This window comes from Mus pahari, chromosome 4 (genome assembly GCF_900095145.1).
Source record: "Mus pahari chromosome 4, PAHARI_EIJ_v1.1, whole genome shotgun sequence".
In the NCBI taxonomy this organism is placed as follows: Eukaryota; Metazoa; Chordata; class Mammalia; order Rodentia; family Muridae; genus Mus; species Mus pahari.
Genome location: NC_034593.1, coordinates 78,270,312 through 78,289,709, shown reverse-complemented (window position 1 = coordinate 78,289,709; position 19,398 = coordinate 78,270,312). Strand labels below are relative to the sequence as shown.

General features: G+C 56.4%; 1 protein-coding gene across 1 annotated transcript in view; it reads left to right on the top strand.

Annotated features, from left to right (window-relative positions):
- The first annotated feature begins 572 nt into the window (after positions 1–572).
- Positions 573–19,398, top strand: part of Pear1 (platelet endothelial aggregation receptor 1) — a 20,433-nt gene continuing 1,607 nt past the window's right edge. Inside the window, exons 1-24 of the mRNA XM_029537755.1 lie at positions 573–690; positions 6,408–6,545; positions 7,437–7,506; positions 9,283–9,444; positions 10,086–10,190; positions 10,475–10,575; positions 11,355–11,447; positions 11,618–11,861; positions 12,799–12,919; positions 13,085–13,221; positions 13,306–13,518; positions 13,785–13,959; positions 14,040–14,160; positions 15,452–15,615; positions 15,712–15,814; positions 15,897–16,043; positions 16,225–16,350; positions 17,422–17,550; positions 17,657–17,785; positions 17,923–18,135; positions 18,300–18,388; positions 18,469–18,592; positions 18,740–18,814; positions 18,889–19,134. Of these exons, the coding sequence (XP_029393615.1) occupies positions 9,350–9,444; positions 10,086–10,190; positions 10,475–10,575; positions 11,355–11,447; positions 11,618–11,861; positions 12,799–12,919; positions 13,085–13,221; positions 13,306–13,518; positions 13,785–13,959; positions 14,040–14,160; positions 15,452–15,615; positions 15,712–15,814; positions 15,897–16,043; positions 16,225–16,350; positions 17,422–17,550; positions 17,657–17,785; positions 17,923–18,135; positions 18,300–18,388; positions 18,469–18,592; positions 18,740–18,814; positions 18,889–19,134 (2,950 nt within the window). The 5' untranslated portion in view covers positions 573–690; positions 6,408–6,545; positions 7,437–7,506; positions 9,283–9,349. The remainder of the gene's footprint in view (positions 691–6,407; positions 6,546–7,436; positions 7,507–9,282; positions 9,445–10,085; positions 10,191–10,474; positions 10,576–11,354; positions 11,448–11,617; positions 11,862–12,798; positions 12,920–13,084; positions 13,222–13,305; positions 13,519–13,784; positions 13,960–14,039; positions 14,161–15,451; positions 15,616–15,711; positions 15,815–15,896; positions 16,044–16,224; positions 16,351–17,421; positions 17,551–17,656; positions 17,786–17,922; positions 18,136–18,299; positions 18,389–18,468; positions 18,593–18,739; positions 18,815–18,888; positions 19,135–19,398) is intronic.

Below are 19,398 nucleotides of genomic sequence, written 5' to 3'. Positions count from 1 at the left end.
AAGCTCTGGAAATTGACAGTAGCAAAGGTTTTGTATATGTGAAATACTTTATGCCACCGAACTGTATGCTTAACATTTGTTGAAAGGATGCGTTTTATATTGTGTATGTTTTGCCACGATAAAGTTTTGGGACAATATTCATCAAGCCAAGTGGGGCTTATTTTTATTATACGTCAATCACTCTTAAATAAAGGTGTCCCTGCTGTTTAGAATTCAACCAAGGGCCTGCAGCATAAGCCACGCTCCCCCGTGCCCAAGTTGTCTTTGTTTTGAGCCCTGACTGTGGTAGGTCGCTGAGTGCTTCGGAACCAGCTGATGAGCAAGCTCTGCTCTATGTAGCGGCATCTTGCTTCAACCCTTGCAGAGGTCCCAACGACATGACCGCGCAGGCAGGGTGCCCCTCCCCTGAAGGCCGCCAGGGGGCGCCGCCGGGAAGGAAAGAGGGGCGTCGGGTGGACCGCGACGCCTGGAGCCGGGGCTGTCAGGTTGGGCGGCTCTCCCGGCCCACTTCGCAGATAGGCGTGCGGAGGGCTGACCCCACCCGGCCGGGCTCCAGCCTCCCCGCGCGGACTTCCTGCCTGGGCGCGGGCGGAGGCCCACCCCCTTCCTGCCCGCGCAGCCGGCTCCGTCGGCCAGCAGGACCCGTCGGTGCAACACGCCAGCCACTCCGAGCTGCGAGCTCCGAGGCAGGTGAGTTACCCGCCCTGGGCTCTGGAGCCTGAGACCGCTGGGCTGAAACCTGCAGAGTGGAAAGGAGGAGATGGGGGGGACGGGGGACGTGGGACGTGTGTGTGTGTGTGTGTGTGTGTGTGTGTGTGTGTGTGTGTGTGTCGCGGTCCGTCTAAGTGGAAAGAGAAGAGAAGGGAGAAAGGAGAGAGAGTGAGTTATGGGAGAGAGAAGAAAGAGAGATCTAAGTAGAGAGAGCCGCCTAAGTGAAAAGAGAGAGAGCGGGCAGAGAGGGAGAGAGAGGAAGACCTATCTAAGTAGAAAAGAAAGCTGCGTAGCTCTGCGGATTAGGAGCTAGGATGAGGACCAGCCTGGGAGAGTGAAAGTTTCTGGATTCCAGTGTGGCTTTGCTAGTGTAGAACCTTGGTGGTACTGAAGCCCTGAAAAGTAACCCTAAACCTTGTCTTCCCTCCGTCCTCCAATTTCTTCTTTCTGGTGGGACTAACAAAACGCAGTTGCCTGCCTGCCTCCTCCTGTGTCTCCTGGAGAAAGACCCTGTTTAGTGTTCATAGTGTTGCCCCGCTACCCCTGCCCACGTTTCCCAACTTATAGGGGAGAGGTCAGCCACAGGCACCTACAGTCTGAGGCCTTTTGTTTGTTTGTTTTTGTTGTTTTTTTGTTTTTCTTTTTCCTGGATGATGTGGGCCCATAGCCAGGCTGATAGTGTGAGCCCTGGGGCCCAGGAACCCAAGCTCCATCCAGCCAGGCCTCCCTCACCTCTCACCCCTATTTCCAGCCTCTAGCCATGGACTCGTGACTCCCTGTTTTGGACTTTTAGTAGAGCCTGCTGCCCCAGCTGGGGACGGTGACCCCTGGTCCCCGGAGATTGGAACAGCATGTGCTGGTTGAAGTTCCCAGGCTCAGCCAGGCCTTAGCTCTAGGCAGGGCAGGATAAGGGGTCAGTTCTCAACCCCTGCCTATGCTAGGCCTAGGGGGTTGGAGGCGATGCTCCAAACCCAACTCCAGCCCACAGTAAGTACAGTGCCCTACATGTGTCTGTGTGTGCGTGGGTGAGATGGGTAAGATGGGTGTGGGCTGGCCTCCCACCTGCCAGCCTACCCTTGGTTGCTCTTCCACAGCCTGTCCCCCTTATCCCTGCCCCCTCCCTTGCTTGCCTTGTTCTTCTCAGTGAAGCTTGAAGTGGGGGGGGGGGGTTGGCTTCTGCTTCTCCACTCCACTCCAACATGCCCTATCAGACAATCCAGAAGAGGAAACCCTCCCAAGGCAGCCTGCTCCACCAGCAAGAAACCTAGAGAAAGATAGTTGCCACAGCCACTGTATGGGGATTCTCTGAAGAAACTCCAGCTTGGTACAGAATGATAACTCCTGGCACCTGCCCTGTGGGGCGGGGGGAGCTGGCAGAGAGGCAGGAGGAGAGAGGATGGACAGACATAAACACAGACGCAGGTCAATGCAGACACACAGACTTGGCAAAATAAGGGCTGGGGAGAGAACTGTGTATATAGATAGAGCTTGAGAACAAAGATGCCAGGTAGAGGAGAGGCCATGAGCGTGGAAGGAAGGGCACATGGAGTCTGCACTGGACCCCTGCTGTGCTCTGGTAGCTTATATGAAGAATGGCAAAATACCCACCTAGCGGTGTAATGGCTAAGAGGAGGAAAAGTCTAGCCCTCACTGTGTTTCCCTCACGTTACACACCTGCATGGAGCCCGAGAGCCGCCTGCAAGCAGGACTGTGAATTCAAGCTCCTCTCCCTTCCTGTGGTTGCATTTGGGACTCAGTCCCTGTGTTTGGGAGGATTTGTGGACCGTGATGGGCACTGTCCCAGGCCCTAGGGTGCAGGATGAGGACTCACATTTGCTCCACACCCGCTACCTGCTAGGTGACTCGGAACCTTACAAGTCTGTCCTCCGTACGGACCTCTGTAAGAACTGACCCCTTATCCCAGTCACCAGCTGGGAAGGTGGAGTGCCATCCTGAGGAGATCCTGACCCAGGCCAGCATGGCAGATGGAGAGCCATCTTTCAGTTTGTGCTTAGTCTTTCTGCATTCCACCTTTTTTCTTTTTCTTTCTTTCTTTTTTAAGATTTATTTATTTTATGTATATAAGTACTCTGTCACTCTCTTCAGACGCCCCAGAAGAGGGCATCAGATCCCATTACAGATGGTTGTGAGCCATCATGTGGTTGCTGAGAATTGAACTCAGGACCTCTGGAAGAGCAATCAGTGCTCTTAACTGCTGAGCCATCTCTCCAGCCCTCCACCTCTCTACCACCCTCACTGCACTGTGTCTGGGGCTCTGGGATGTCTGATGGGGAGCTGAAGGAAGACCACAGCCACTACACTCAGTTCAGGGTGTCCACCCATCCCTGCCACACAGCTGCTGTGGGTGCTGGCTGGTACCAATGCACCCAGGTGTGTGGCGAAGGGCCTTGCCCAAGGCAAGTCTGACCTGGTGGCAGACAGTTGTTGATAAGCATTACGGGGCAGCTAGGGTACAGCTCAGTGGTCAAGGTCCAGGGCTCCACTCCCAGCACCACCAAGCAAGCCTAGACCAGCGAAAGAGCCCAGTGTGACCCAGGGATGGTCTGCGGGGAAACCTTGGACTTCGCCAGTGATGGAGAGTGTTGCACAGGGTGGGTCTCACAGAGACTGAGAACACAGACTGTGAGTGTAGCTGCAACAGAAGACTGTCCCTCAGCCCCTCCCTAGACAGCAGTGTTCTGCTCTCAGCCCTGGAGTTAGCTCTGCTTGTTCCCAGAGGAGGCACAAGGGTACTGGCTGGCTGGGTCATTTCCCCGTGTCGGGGGGGGGGGGGGAGCATCCCACTTGGAGCTTCTGAGTAGAGCTATAGATAACAGATAGAGCTCCTTTAAGCCATGGGGGCCCTTGCCTTTTTAAGCCTAGAGGGCAGGGAGGGAAGGTGAGGCTTGAGTTCGGGGAGTTTCTTGGTTGAGTCTGGCTGGGAGGAACCAGACATCTGAGGAGGCTTGAGCAGAGGCAGCTGCACAGTGAGAGGCATGTGGGGCCCTTGGCTTCAGTGAGTGTCACAGGACCAGATGCCTGGTATTGCTGGCCTTTCCTGTAATGGGGGTCCGAAGGGGGTAGTGGAAGCAAGCAGTAGCCAGAGCAGAACTGCACTTTGAAAAAAAAAATTTTTTTTTTGAGGCAGCAGCTCACTCTCTGTATGTAGCCCAGGCTGTCCTGGAATGAATTATCCCCCATCTCAGCCTCCTGAGTGTTGGGGTTAAAGGTATAAGTCACCTAGCCCTGCCAGAATTGTACTTTCCGAAGGTAATGTCTGGGTGTAAGGTAGGCAGGCTAGTGGGGTAGCTGTCCTCCAGGCTTGTCCCAGTCTGGTGGCCAGACGCAGCCCTTGGGCAACACAGTTTACAAAGACCCTCCTGCTCCCTGAGTGAAAGGGGACCACCTCTCCCCAGGTGGCAGTTAGGGCTGGAGCTGGGGCGGAGACTGGCTTAGATTGTGAGTCAGAATCCCTGCTGGTTCTCTATTTCCTGATGAGTAAACAAGGTCTTTGGTAGACCCTCCGCTTCCTGAGCCAGCAGCAGGCCAGCCTCTCACCCTGCTCTGCCCCAGCCTCTAGTCAGCCTCTCTCAGGCTTCCGGCCCCTCCATCCGGCAGACATGCCTGGCGTGCCGGAGCCTGGCTTGGCTGGGTGAATGAAGGAGGGGCCCCGTGTTTGCGTGTGCTCATGAAGACTGTGTGGTGTGAGGTGCCACTGGGTGGTTAAGGCTGTCAGCGCTAGCTCTGCTGTGGGGAGAATGTGGAGGTCTGGGTAGGGGGTCTCACTCCTGACTGGGAAGGACTACTGAGCCTGGCTCAACGGTAAAGGCAACCCAAGAAAAAGCAAAGAGTGACAGAAACTAAAAAGCCCACCTCAGAACCGAGCTAAGCTGCACGTGTTTGTGTGTGTGTGTGTGTGTGTGTGTGTGTGTGTGTGTGTTCATGTGTCCACCCCTCGATGGGAGGCAGAAGACATTGCGTGGGGAACACGCAGCTCAACTGTACGTGACAGCCTTCACGGGAATGGAAGACTTACTGACCAGACAGATCAGGGATGAAGGGGAAGAGTTGGAGGTGCTAGGTCTAAACAGTCCCAGTGAGGGAGGCTGACATGGGGATGGAGGCTTAGAGGGCTCAGGTGACATGACCGAAGCCACACAGCTTGTGACAGGGACAGGACTAGACCCTCTAGACTGAGATATGGTGGAGTATCAGGGAGTTGGTACCACAGGTCAGAGAGAGAATTCACGGCTCCCGCTCTGTGGCTGGCTCTGGTGTGAAGATGCTCCTGGCATGCAGCCCACCATTCTGGGGATCAGGTTCTGGCTTCTCCCTCTCCACTTCCTTTCTTCCCCGTCAGCATTTTCAACTCTGTTTATTCCCGGACCATCATCGTGGGGGCTCTTCAGGGGGCGGGGAGAGAGAAAACAACTCCAGTTTTTTTTCCTGGAATGAGTGCGGGCAGAGCGCAGGAGGTCCTGTGGAGGTTGGGTACAGCTCATGTGGATGGAGCAGAAGTGTTACAGGTTGGCCCCAAGCGCCTTGTCTGTGTCACCGCGTTTAATCTGCCTTGTGGTGGAATACACTACCTTTCTCTGGAGTAAGACGGCCAGAGTGCAAGGGTTATCCCACGCTACACTACTCCTGGGTGGGGTGGGGGTGGGGCTGGAAATAAGCGGCAGAAGTTCCCGAATCTTCCTTCCACCCCTCCTCCCATTGCTGTCGGCTGGATAAGGACCTTCTAGCATCTACCAGATCCCAGAGGCCCTAGACTCACATCCTTCTCCCAGAGGCCGGGGTGCAGTCAGGGCAGAGGGGGCTCCTGGAAAGGGAACAGATCAGGGCCCTGTGGGACTTGGAGGCTGAGAGGCAGGAATGTAGCTTGCAGCCTTGTAGGCAGGAAATGGAGCCTGGCCTGGCTGAGAGCCCAGCGATTTGCATGTGGAGGTGGGAGAGAAAAGTTGTCCGTTTTGCCTGCCTTCTGTGCGTTTCCCACGCCTCTGATCATGTTCTAAGGCTGTTTGAGGCTGTCTCCCTTTCTCTTGTCCAGTCTCTGGCCAGCTCCCTGCTCCTATAACTAAGGCTGTAAAGATACAAGCCCCTGGGGTTCCTATTCCCCGCCCCGCCCCCTGCCCCCCACCCCCTCTCCCCGCCAGAAACAAAACTACTGGGAGGTCTCTGGTGCTGCTGGCTTTGGATTTCTCTTCCAATACCACGGCTATGGGCCTTGGGCCCCTGTGCTTACTGAATCTGTGGGCTGGATAGTTGTGCACCTTCCGAGAGGGCTCATCGAGTCACTCACTCCCTACGTGACCCGCCACAAGATAATACGGGGTCACATTTTGGCTGGTTGTGAAGGAGAGGCATTTGGGGCTTAGGTCAGACCAGAAGCTTGGCGGGAAATGGAGTTGGGCAGAAGGGGTTCAAGGGGGTCTCCAAGGGTGGGGAGCTGGGAACTAAGGACTAAGCCCCTCGACAGGTGTATAATCATAGAGGCTGGGTGCTACTGGGACTGGAGTAGAGCTGGAGGGTCAGGGGCCAGGGGCCCCAGCCTCATAGAGGGAAGTCAGCTTGGGAGGCTTCTGAGTTCTCATCAGGCTTGTGTTTATTTTCCCCGGCTGGGAATGGTCGGGTAAAACCCCCTGCTCTTTGTTAGGTCTCCCCTCCTATCTCCCCTTCCTGTTATCCACCCACAGGTCTCTGCTGACCCCATCTTGGCTTCTAGCCCTGGACAGGGCAGCCGAAGACTCCTCCGCAGCGCAGCCCCACCCTGAAGGCCGTCAGAAGGAGGGAAGGTGGCCTTTCTCCAGTCAGCTACCCTCTTAGCAGAGTTGGTTAGTAATATCCCATAATCCTGCACCCATGGTTCTGTGTGGGGCCATCCTGAGCCTCCAGCTGAACTATTTTCTGTGGCAGCCGAAGGGGGAGATCCGGAGATCAGCAGTGCTTGCTGATGCTTGGGGGGGGGGGGNGGGGGGGGGGCNGGNGGGGGATAAAGGCAGGTGACACTGTGAAAGACTACACAGCCACAGCTCCAACCTTAACTCAGTCCTCTCCTCCTGCTATTGGCTCCACCCACCACACCACTGCTGTGGACCCTAGGAACAGTCAGGATAGGGGCAGCTCACTGCCTCCCACGGGTGACTCCGTAGATGAGGCTGCGTCCTGACTGGGGTCCAGGATTCTTTGAAGAATCGATTGTGGAAAAGACCCAGCGTAGGGCAGAAATGCGCAGAGATCTGGGTTCCTTCCATGGCCCTGGCTGTGGAACACCCTTGGGGAGTAACTGGGACCGGCTAGAACTAACCCTGTGGGTGGCCAGTGAGGTGGGGTAAAGTTGGAGGAGAGGGTTTGGGAAGCTTGGGGAAGGAGCTGACTTTGTAGAGGTAGGGACAGTGTCTGGCTATGCGTTGCTGGGTCAGGTTGTGGGTACCTCTGACTATGGTGTGACTCCCTGGACACAGGGCTCAGCATCACTCTCTTGACCCCATCTCTCATTTCCAAAGGCCACAGTGCCAGCCCAGTAGCCAAGACAGCCAAATAAGACCCCTTCACACTGGAGCAGAGTGGTGTGTGTGTGTGTGTGGGGGGGTGGAGCTCCACGCAGCCATTCACCATGTAGACCTGGTTGGCTTCAGACTCAGAGTCTCTGCCTGCCTCTGTCTCCTGAGGGCAGACTCCCCAGGCTTGTGCCACCACCGCCCAGCTGTGTTTCACCCTTTTAGGATGTAGATCTTGAGCACTGGGATCCGCAGAACATCACCTGGCTGCCCAGGCCCATGCTGGCCATCCCTGGTGAGTCACTTGGTTGAGTGAGAGAAGCCTAGAGTTGGGGGGGGGGTCCTGGGGGGTGCGGTGGCTCTGACCGGCAAGGGCGTTGGGGAGAGGTCCACTCTGGGAGGCAGTGACATGGAGTAAGGGGGACCAAGGGGAAATTCAAGTGTTGGGGTTAAAGGTGGGGCTGGACCACAGCAGGGAGTTGGGGGTTCAGTTAGGGAGTCTGTGATCATCTGAGAAGGCGGCATGCTATCTGAGCTGAGAGAATCATGATCTGCCAGAATAAGTGGGTGGGTGGGGGGCTGGGGTGGGGCTGCAGCAAGCATTCCAGAGATACTCAGGGGTGTAAGGGGCCAGCAACTGCGACCTCTCGGAGAAATTACAAGCAGATGTGGGCATCTCTGGAGAGTCGAGCAGGGAGCCTGGGCAAGTTCAAGAAACTCCAAGCAGAAAACAGGAACCCAGCGGCAGGGGGGTGGCCTCTAGCCTCAACTTTTCCTGAGCCTTGGCGTTCAGAGGAAAACTCATCCCATCCAGGGCCCTGGCTCTCCCCCCACCCTCTGGGTGAGGCCGAGGTGTGGAGCTGGTGAGGGGCCAGTTTCCCAGCACTGTGAGAGAATCGCGGGAATTGTCCCCTTGGAGCACACCAGTGGCTGTGTGGTCACCCAGCTTCGGTCTTCCGCATGCTGTCGCCCACAGCAGGAACCTCCTGTGTTTCAGCAGTAGCTTTGGCTCCTGTCTGCCTACATACAGCAATGGAAGCTTGCTCTCAGTGGCATCATTGGAAAGTTCTCTCGGACTGAGCCCACACTGGCTTCCCTGGGAACCTCCTTCATTGGTCCCAGCTTCGCACTGTGGTGTCCTGACTGTTTGCTAGGCTAGGGGGTGCTCAGGGGACAAGAGAAGTTGATATGTAGTGTTAGGAGACTCTTAAGAGAGATGAACGTGGTGCCAGTGTGTGTGTGTGTGTGTGTGTGTGTGTGTGTGTGTGTGTTGGTGGGAGAGGGAGTTGTCAGGGAGCAGACAGAAAAGGAAGGTGACACTGAAGTCAGGCCTGAGGCACAGAACTCTAGGAATAATGAGAGCTGGGGTCAGTGTGTTAGCAAACTGAGCTGAGACCTGGAGCCACAGAAGTGTGCTAGGAGCACTGTTCTGGGGAAGCTGGAGCACTATTGTGGGGGAGCTGGAGCACTGATGTGGGGGAGCTGGAGCACTGTTGTGGGGAAGCTGGAGCACTGTTGTGGGGAAGCTGGAGCACTGTTGTGGGGAAGCTGGAGCATTGTTGTGGGGAAGCTGGAGCACTGTTGTGGGGAAGCTGGAGCACTGCTCTGGGGGAGCTGGAGCACTGTTCTGGGGGAGCTGGAGCACTGTTCTAGGGAAGCTGGAGCACTGTTCTAGGGAAGCTGGAGCATTGCTCTGGGGAAGCTGGAGCACTGTTCTGGGGAAGCTGGAGCACTGCTCTGGGGGAGCTGGAGCACTATTCTGGGGAAACTGGAGCACTGTTCTGGGGAAGCTGGAGCACTGCTCTGGGGAAGCTGGAGCACTGTTCTGGGGAAGCTGGAGCACTATTCTGGGGAAGCTGGAGCATTGTTCTGGGGAAGCTGGAGCACTGCTCTGGGGGAGCTGGAGCACTGCTCTGGGGAAGCTGGAGCACTATTCTGGGGAAACTGGAGCACTGTTCTAGGGAAGCTGGAGCACTGCTCTGGGTTCTGGGGAAGCTGGATCCCTGGACCAGAGGACTAGAGAGGCAGTGGGCTGATCTCTTCAGCATGCTTCCTGCTTGAATCTTTGCAGATGTGTCCTTCCGGCTGCTGGCTGCAGTGCTGTTCCGTTACCGTGTGCCCTATCGCAGGCCTCTGCAATGCTACTTTGTCCCCTCCTCCTCCTGGCCCTAGGCCTGCGTCTGACTGGGACACTCAACTCCAATGATCCCAATGTCTGTACCTTTTGGGAAAGGTGAGAAGGGCCCAGCTTGATGCTTGTCCCACAGGGTGGCCCCTCCTGGGACTCTGTCTCTGGTCTCTTTGCACTCTCTGTGGTGTTTGACTTTCCCCACCTCTGCCCTTGTCTCATCTCTGTCCTGTCTTTGTCCCCGGGTTCCTCTGGGAGAGAGCCATTCATTGTAGATGAAGCAGAGGGGCTGGCTGCGGGTAGGTAGGGACAGGACAGAAAAACAGGGCCCTGGGTCAAGGAGCCAAAAGTCTTCAATGCATCGCTACCAGCTGGGTCCAGACAAGTTCCGTCTTCCCGCGTGCTTGTGTGCGTGCATGTGCGTGTCTGTGTGCGTGTGTCTGCGTGCCGCATGTCCACACGTGTGTGTTTGTGTGTGTGTGTGTGTGTGTGTGTGTGTGTGTGTGTGTAAGTAAAGCTTTGGCCCCTAGGATGAGAGATAGCTCTGGTAGGAGGAGACCTAGAACGTTCCAGTTCTAGAAGCCGCTACACAGGACAGGTAGGGAGGAGCAGGAACAGCAGCAGGAGGAAGCCCAAATACTGGGTACTGATTTTCTCCATGGTGAAGCCATGCCTTGGCTTTCTGCTGCTCCGTGCCATCTTTGGTCTCAGGCTGGCCTTGCCCCTGACCTCTTCTCATCCCACAGCTTCACCACGACCACTAAGGAGTCCCACCTGCGCCCCTTCAGCCTGCTCCCAGCTGAGTCCTGCCACAGGCCCTGGGAGGACCCCCACGCCTGTGCCCAGCCCACGTGAGTGCTTCGTCCTTCTGGGAGCTGGTTAAGTTCCGGCCTCTTAGAACCTTTGGTGCTCAGAGAACATTCTGACCCCAAGGCATTCACCTGTCCACAGTGGGCACCCACGTGGCCTGTGGAGGTGTGTCTGGTTCATTGGACACGTGTGTGGCTGATGTGGGGCAGGGAGGGAATACTTAACCCTCCGACCTCCTCTTGTGCCTCACCGAGGTGTGAGGGGTGTACAGGGCAGCCAGGGCCTCCGCTAAGAGCACTGACGGCCACCCCCTGGGCCGCCGCAGGGTTGTCTACCGGACTGTATACCGTCAGGTGGTGAAGATGGACTCCCGCCCACGCCTGCAGTGTTGTGGGGGTTACTACGAGAGCAGAGGGGCCTGTGTCCGTGAGTCCTGAGTTGGGCCGGGGGAGGAATGGAATGGGAGGGGCCCAGCCATCTGAATTTTCCCCTTAGTGAGGGGTGCTGTGATGGGGTGCTACTGTCTGCTCCTTCAGTTCCCCTTTGGCCAGTAGCTGTAGCTGGGGTTGGGGTGACAGGGCCGAAGTGGAGCTAGCAATGGAGGCTGGGCCTGCTATCAGTCTCTTGTTCCCTAGCATACTGTGAGCCTGTCATCAGATGGGACCCTGCCTGTCCTCTGACCTTCCATTCCGCTCTGACCAGTCACCAGTGCCTACAGGCTCAGCTTCCCAGCCTGACCCAACCCTCTGCTCAGCCCTTCCCTTCCCCTCAGCCCCTCCCCTCCGCTCAGCCCCTCCCCTCCACTCAGCCCCTCCCCTCCGCTCAGCCCCTCCTCTCCGCTCAGCCCCTCCACTCTCCTCAGCCCCTTCCCTTTCTGACCATACTGCTCTCCAGCTACCGTTTGAGCTCTCCTCAGCCCCTTCCCTTTCTGACCATACTGCTCTCCAGCTACCGTTTGAGAATCCACCCCCACCCTCACTTCCCCGACAAGATGTTTAGAAATGTTCACAGAGAGGGTTCAGGCAGTCTGGAGCCCTGGGGTCCTACCCAGTCTGACCCTGAGTTGCTCCCCAAGTCTTCATCTCAGACAGAGCTGATGTTGGAGAGTTACAGGACCTGATACGGGAGGGAATGGCTCTGGCTTCATAGATTAAAGGTGGGAAGGTAGGTGGAGGTATATTCTCATTCATTTTGTCTCTGGCCAGCACTCTGTGCCCAGGAGTGTGTCCATGGTCGCTGTGTGGCTCCGAATCAGTGCCAGTGTGCACCAGGCTGGCGGGGTGGCGACTGCTCCAGTGGTAAGCTGCTAGTCACTCTGGGGTGATTTTTCTGGGAGTCCATTGCTGCTAGCTGCCTTTTCTGGAGACGTGGTAGAGGAGGTGGGTGTGTGGGCTGTGAGACTGGGCCTACCTGGAAGCCGGGGAGGGTCTAAGTCCCTGGTGACTCCCTTCCATTTTCTCTTCCATAGAGTGTGCCCCAGGAATGTGGGGACCACAGTGTGACAAGCTCTGCCACTGTGGCAACAGCAGTTCCTGTGATCCCAAGAGCGGGGTGTGCTTTTGCTCCTCTGGCCTGCAACCCCCCAACTGCCTTCAGCCTTGCCCTGCTGGCCACTATGGTCCTGCCTGCCAGTTTGGCTGCCAGTGCCATGGGGCATCCTGCGACCCCCAGGATGGAGCCTGCTTCTGCCCGCCAGGGAAAACAGGACCCAGGTGTGTGATGAGGCCACAGACATAGGACCATAGATGAGGACATGATGGTGTGGAGAGACTGAGATCTTAGTTCAGCTCTGCTGGGTACCAGCCAAGCAGCCTCGAGCAGCCACCAACTCCTTGTGAAGGATCCCCTAGGCCAGCTGCCACTATCATAGCATTAGAAAGTAAGTGTGTGTGTGTGTGTGTGTGTGTGTGAGAGAGAGAGAGAGAGAGAGACAGACAGACAGACAGACAGACACATACACACAGACAGAGAGAGAGATAGACACACACAGAAAGACAGACATACAGAGAGATAGACACGGAGAGACAGAGATATAAGGAGACAGACAGAGACACAGAGAGACAGACAGACACAGAGAGACAGACACAGAAAATCAGACACAGAGACAGATACAGAAAGACAGACCCAGAAAGACAGACAGACCCATAGATATAGCTTGACAGACAGACAGACAGACAGACAGACCCATAGATATAGCTTGACAGACAGACAGACAGACAGACAGACAGACAGACAGACACACACACACACACACACACACACACAGAGAGAGAGAGAGAGAGAGAGAGAGAGAGAGAGAGAGAGAGAGATGTCATCAAGTGAGGCTGAGATGCAGACCTAGGCAGAATCCAGGGCCACATGCAGAGAGGCCTGGGGTGTTGAGTTCTCCAGGATTCCAGGATGCAGGAACTGTTTAGGAGCAGGTATCAAGAGGGGAGCACTGAGCAGGGAAGGAGGTGCACAGGGCCCTGCATGCTGGAGGGGCAGACCTGCTGCACACTCTCGCTCTCTCCACCTGCTGATGCTGGGGTGTCCTTGCCCCTGCCTGCCCGAGAGACCCCCTTCTGTGCAGGGGCAGCTTTGGGGAGCAAAGAGGGCTCCCTGAAGTTTCTTCCTCATGACCCTCTGACCTCACCCCCTATTCCACAGCTGTAATGTGCCCTGTTCACAGGGCACTGATGGCTTCCTCTGCCCCAGAACCTATCCTTGCCAAAATGGAGGTGTTCCTCAGGGCTCCCAAGGCTCCTGCAGCTGCCCACCGGGCTGGATGGTATGAAGGGCGGGAGCCTGAGTGCATGGGGCTGGGATTCTCAGGAAAATTCTGAGGGTGGCTCTCCACAGGGATGATGGGCACTAAGGAACCTGGGGAGGTCTGAGTGCCGAGAGCCTGTGGTCATGAGAAGGGAATTCAGTGACTTTCACCCCCCCCCCACAGGGTGTCATTTGTTCCCTGCCATGCCCAGAGGGTTTCCATGGACCCAACTGTACTCAGGAATGTCGCTGCCACAACGGTGGCCTCTGTGACAGGTTTACTGGGCAGTGCCACTGTGCTCCTGGCTATATTGGGGATCGGTGAGTGTGAGGCCTTAGGGAGCTGGAGTGGGACAGGAGGTGGTGGAGCCCAGTTTATACAGCTGTCCATAACCCGGGACTCAGGTGCCAGGAAGAGTGCCCCGTGGGCCGCTTCGGTCAAGACTGTGCTGAGACCTGTGACTGCGCTCCTGGCGCCCGTTGCTTTCCTGCCAATGGCGCGTGTCTGTGCGAACATGGCTTCACAGGCGACCGCTGCACTGAGCGCCTCTGTCCGGATGGCCGCTATGGTCTGAGCTGCCAGGAGCCCTGCACCTGCGACCCAGAACACAGTCTCAGGTGGGCTGTGGGAAACACGGTCACGGGAGACCGGTTTTTTGGTCTGAAATCCCGAGAAAAACATTAGGGTATAGCTAGGAGGGGCACCGATGTCACGGAAGGATTGAGGAGGGATCTGGTGAAGGTGCAGGAGCAGCCTGCGCAGCCCTCCTTGCCCAACCTGGCTTTCTGGAGGATCTCCCCGAACTTATACTCGGGCTCTGCGGAGAGGTTTTCTTTTGTTTTTAGTCTGTCTTAGACCCCCATGTCCCCTTCTGTGCCCACAGCTGCCACCCGATGCACGGTGAGTGCTCCTGCCAGCCAGGTTGGGCCGGCCTCCACTGCAACGAGAGCTGCCCTCAGGACACGCATGGCCCAGGCTGCCAGGAGCACTGCCTCTGTCTGCACGGCGGGCTCTGCCTCGCCGACAGCGGCCTCTGCCGGTGCGCGCCGGGATACACGGTGAGGCTGTGCCCCACAACGGGAGAGGAGTTGGGTAGGAAGCTCTGAGCCGCCCCTCACTCTGCGCCTTCTGCGTTCAGGGACCTCACTGTGCTAACCTATGTCCACCGGACACTTACGGGATCAACTGTTCCTCCCACTGCTCCTGCGAAAATGCCATTGCCTGCTCGCCCATCGACGGCACGTGCATCTGCAAGGAAGGTAATGGACTAGGGAGGGGCAGACGCGGTGCAGGCGAGGGCAGGGGGTTGGGGTGGGGGAGGGGGTGGAGTGAGGAGAGCACCCCCAGGGCTGAGCTTATTAGAGGGTCTGTGGGAACGGATCCGGGCTAGTTTCTGCTACAATACTCTTTTCTTGTTCTCTCTCATTGGTCCCTGTCCTGTCTTTCCCAACCCCACTTCTCCCTGGTTTTTTGTTTTGTTTGTATTGAGACAGATTCCCGCTATATAGCCCAGGATAGATTCAGTCTGAGAACCTACTGTGTTTCAGCCCTCTGGGGTGCTGGGATCATACAGAACATCTTTCTTTCTTTCTTTCTTTCTTTCTTTCTTTCTTTCTTTCTTTCTTTCTTTCTTTCTTTCTTTCTTTCCTTCCTTCCTTCCTTCCTTCCTTCCACACACATTCTCTCCTTTCTTTCTTTCTTTCTTTCTTTCTTTCTTTCTTTCTTTCTTTCTTTCTTTCTTTTTCAGAATTATTTTATGTATACAAGAACACTGCAACCATCTTCAGACACACCAGAAGAGGGCATCAGATCCCATTACAGATGGTTGTAAGCCACCATGTGGTTGCTGGGAATTGAACTCAGGACCTCTGGAAGAGCAGTCAGTGCTCTTAACCGCTGAGTCATTGCTCCAGCCCCCAGTACATTTTTCTTTAACTACAAATGTCATACTTGTCCCTAAATGGTGCAGACTTGAAGTCTCTGGGGTGAGCATCTCCCACCCCCAGTTCTATGGAAACATGGTAATGCCAGTGCCAGGGAGGGCATCCAAGGTCTATCCCTGTGACATGTTGGCAGACCTTAAGCTGAGTTCAGATCCAGTGGTATCAGTCTTAACCAAACCTCAAGTTTTCAGCCCCTGTTTCTTCCCGTTATCCCACAGATGACCTGGTGGGGCCACCACTATGGGCTTGGGTTTGTTGTCAGCCTCCTCCATTCTGTAGGAGAGACAGAGGAGGCCCAGGTGGGATGGAGAGAATAGAGGCAGCTCAGGTGGGGTAGAGAGACAGGAGGTCCAGGTGAAGTGGAAGAAACAGAAGGCCCAGGTGGGATGGAGGACACAGGAGGCTCAGGTGGGCTGGCAGAGGCGGCCAGGTGGGGTAGAAGCCATAAGAGACTGAGGCGATTGAACATCGATCGCATTACTGAGAATCTTTGAATTCAGCTGCTAAGTGTGTTTAGCATCTAGAGCTTGTGAGCTTTTCTCATGCCCAGTCACACGATAGAACAGGCACACCCAGCTCACAGCGTGGACCTGCTTACCCTCTCCAGGTTGGCAGCGTGGTAACTGCTCTGTGCCCTGTCCCCCTGGCACCTGGGGCTTCAGTTGCAATGCCAGTTGCCAGTGTGCCCATGACGGAGTCTGCAGCCCCCAAACCGGAGCCTGTACTTGCACTCCAGGGTGGCATGGCGCTCACTGCCAGCTTCCCTGCCTGGTAAGTGATCACAGCCTGGCGGCCTGGGGGAGGGGAGGGCAAACACCAACACCCACAATCTGACTAGCTTGCTCTCCCCTCCTTTCGCTTTCCAAGAAGGGACGGTTTGGTGAAGGCTGTGCCAGTGTCTGTGACTGTGACCACTCTGATGGCTGTGACCCTGTTCGTGGACAGTGCCGATGTCAGGCTGGCTGGATGGGTGAATATTCTGCGCTGTCTAGGCCCCAGATCTACTGTGGACTTGCACTCCATAGGAGATGACCCTTGGTTGTCCCCTACAGGCACACGCTGCCACCTGCCTTGCCCGGAGGGCTTTTGGGGAGCCAACTGCAGCAACACCTGTACCTGCAAGAATGGTGGCACATGTCTGCCTGAGAATGGCAACTGTGTGTGCGCACCAGGGTTTCGAGGCCCCTCCTGCCAGAGGCGTGAGGCTCGCTAGACCCCAGCCCCTCCTGTTAGCGGTTCAGATTTGGGAGCCCCTCTCCACCCCGTGGGTTTGGCCCCCGACTCCCATCTCGAGGGTGGTTATTCCAGTGGGAAGGGGCAGGGCGGCCCTGGTCAACGCCCCCCCCCCCCCGCCGGTCACCATGCATCCCCTTTCCTCAGCCTGCCCGCCTGGTCGCTATGGCAAACGCTGTGTGCAGTGCAAGTGTAACAACCACTCTTCCTGCCACCCATCGGACGGGACCTGCTCCTGCCTGGCGGGCTGGACAGGCCCTGACTGCTCCGAGGGTGCGTAGCAGCTTGTGTGGGGCAGTGTGCCCACTGCTTGGGTTGCTGCACTCCGGCTCCTCTCCTGGCCCTGGGCAGAGAACCTCCTTCCCTCAGTTATCTGTAACATAGCGGGGGACCCTTCCATCACCTGCAGGCTGGGTACCAGTGTTAGTGGGAAGATTGCCTGCCCTTCAGCATGGGGAGCCTGGAAAGAGCAGGCTACTTATGGAACAGCAAAACCCCCTTGGAGATATTTCCTCTTCTATAAAAAAAATATACCATTCAAAACTATTATTCTTTGGAAATTTCATACACATATACTATGTGTCTTGATCCAGTCCCACTTCCTCTCCTGCCCCTGATATGTCTTCCTCCCACTCACATGTCCATTCCTCATAACCTGCTGAGGCCAGTCTGTTTGCCAGCGTGGGTGTGGGGCTGTGGCCTGGAATGTGGATCCTTCTCCTCCCCAGCGAGGCTGCTTCCTAGCTTTCTCGCATTATTATGTGTCATCTCCCACATAACTCCATGACAGAGAAGTGACTGGCCTTAGGCAGCAGGCAAAGCAGGCTTTGAAGGGAGTGGGCGGCTGCTGCCCAGAGAGCGCTAACTGCACTGTAGGAGGCAAGGCATATAGGAAGGGGTCTTGTTGAAGGTTTTGTTTTGTTTTGTTTTGGTTTGGTTTGGTTTGGTTTTTTTGCAGAGAACTCAGTAGCATTTACTGTTGGGTTATTTGCTAGGGCCACACACAGAGAGAATGCATTAGGCTGGGTGTATTAAACACGTCTGTAATCCCAGCACCCAGGCAAGAGGCAGAGGTTTAAAAACAGAGAAAAGCAAGCCCAGCACCAAGCCCTCCAGGGCAGCTGGGAAGCTCCAGTTCCCTAGCACTGGGTACATTATCTCCTTAGAGTCAAGTGCAGGTGTCAGGTGGGTAGTGGGTCAGCCAGCTGGAGGTGGATGTTAGAGTCATCGCCGTGGAGACGTTCCCTCGGAGCCTTGGTCTCCCTAAGAGGTGGCCAGGCTGAAGATGGCAGAGATACTGAGGGAATGGCCAGGCCTTGCCTGACAGCCCCTTGTCTCCTGTAGCATGTCCTCCAGGCCACTGGGGACTCAAATGCTCCCAACTCTGCCAGTGTCATCACGGTGGGACCTGTCACCCCCAGGATGGGAGCTGTGTCTGCACGCCAGGCTGGACTGGACCCAACTGCGTGGAAGGTACCAATGGGACCCAGACTCTCTGGTACCCACCGCACCCTTACCTGAGAGGACGCTGCACCTTGCTGGCTCCATGACCCCTGCTTGCCTTCTTGGCTGTCTTTAGGCTGCCCACCAAGAATGTTTGGTGTCAACTGCTCCCAGCTATGCCAGTGTGATCCCGGAGAGATGTGCCACCCAGAGACCGGGGCTTGTGTCTGTCCCCCAGGGCACAGTGATGCGCACTGCAAAACGAGTGAGTCCTTCGCCCCTTTGACCCTCGTTTTCCCCTAGGCTCTGGAACCCAGGGTACCTTCATTACCATCCCTGTCTTCCTCAAGTTCACTGGCAGAACAAAGGTGCCCGTCTCAGTGCCCACTCCCCGTCTCACAGGAAGCCAGGAGTCCTTTACCATAATGCCCACCTCTCCTGTGACCCATAATTCGCTGGGTGCTGTGATTGGCATTGCAGTGCTGGGGACCCTCGTGGTGGCCCTGATAGCACTGTTCATTGGCTACCGCCAATGGCAAAAGGGCAAGGAACACGAGCACTTGGCGGTGGCTTACAGCACTGGGCGACTGGATGGCTCTGATTACGTCATGCCAGGTGAGCTGGCGTGGGATATTAAGTGACTGCTGGGCAGTGAGGAACTTCTGGATATGCCCCCCCCCATGGGATGTGGGGTGGAAGAGTGGAAGGCATGAGGGAGGGGCAAACTGCTATTGTCCCGGCCTCCTCCTGTCTACCTGGCCCCCGTGTTTGTCCTGCAGATGTCTCTCCGAGCTACAGTCACTACTATTCCAACCCCAGCTACCACACACTGTCTCAGTGTTCTCCTCACCCCCCGCCCCCTAACAAGGTCAGTGCGCTGAGGGGGTATGCTCTGTGGGTGAGATGCACCTCTCAGGAAAGCCTCACCCATGCTTGTGCTCCCCACAGGTCCCAGGCAGTCAGCTCTTTGCCAGCTCTCAGGCCCCTGAGCGGCCAAGCAGAGCCCACGGGCGCGAGAACCACGCCACACTGCCCGCTGACTGGAAGCACCGCCGGGAGCCCCGCGACAGAGGTAGGCGCTTGGAGGCCCGAGGAGGAGGTAACTGTGAGCAGCTGTCACCTGCTGGATGGGCTTGATGGGGTCGGGGTGGGGGAAGAGCCTGCTTCCAGAGGAGGCTTGGGAAGGCCACAGGTCTGATGACTTCTTACCTTCCCCCAGGCGCCAGTCACCTGGACCGAAGCTATAGCTGTAGCTATAGCCACAGGAATGGTCCAGGACCATTCTGTCATAAAGGTATGAGTGCAGAGACATGGAGGGGAAGGAAGCCAGGGCCTCCAAGGAGCCTGATTTTCGTCCTTGATCCTTAGGTCCCATCTCTGAAGAGGGACTAGGAGCAAGTGTTATGTCCCTGAGCAGTGAGAACCCCTATGCTACCATCCGAGACCTGCCCAGCCTGCCCGGGGAACCCCGAGAAAGCGGCTATGTGGAGATGAAAGGACCTCCGTCAGTGTCCCCTCCCAGGCAGTCTCTTCATCTCCGGGACAGACAGCAGCGGCAACTGCAGCCACAGAGGGACAGTGGCACCTATGAGCAGCCCAGCCCTTTGAGCCATAGTGAGCCTTCCATGTCCCCCCCCCGGGGGGGGCAACAGGGCACTGGCACATGAGGAGGGGAGAGGAGAGAAGCCGCCAGTGGCGTGATAAGGCGGGGCCATGAGTTTTGGGTGGTGTGGTCTCAAAGCAGGCGTGGTATTGGGAGAACTGCCCTTCTCCGAGTCTGTTCCTCCTCTGAAGGTTGAGTGTTTGAGATGGTGCTTGAATAGTACCAGAGAGAGAGAGAGAGAGAGAGAGAGAGAGAGAGAGAGAGAGAGAGAGAGA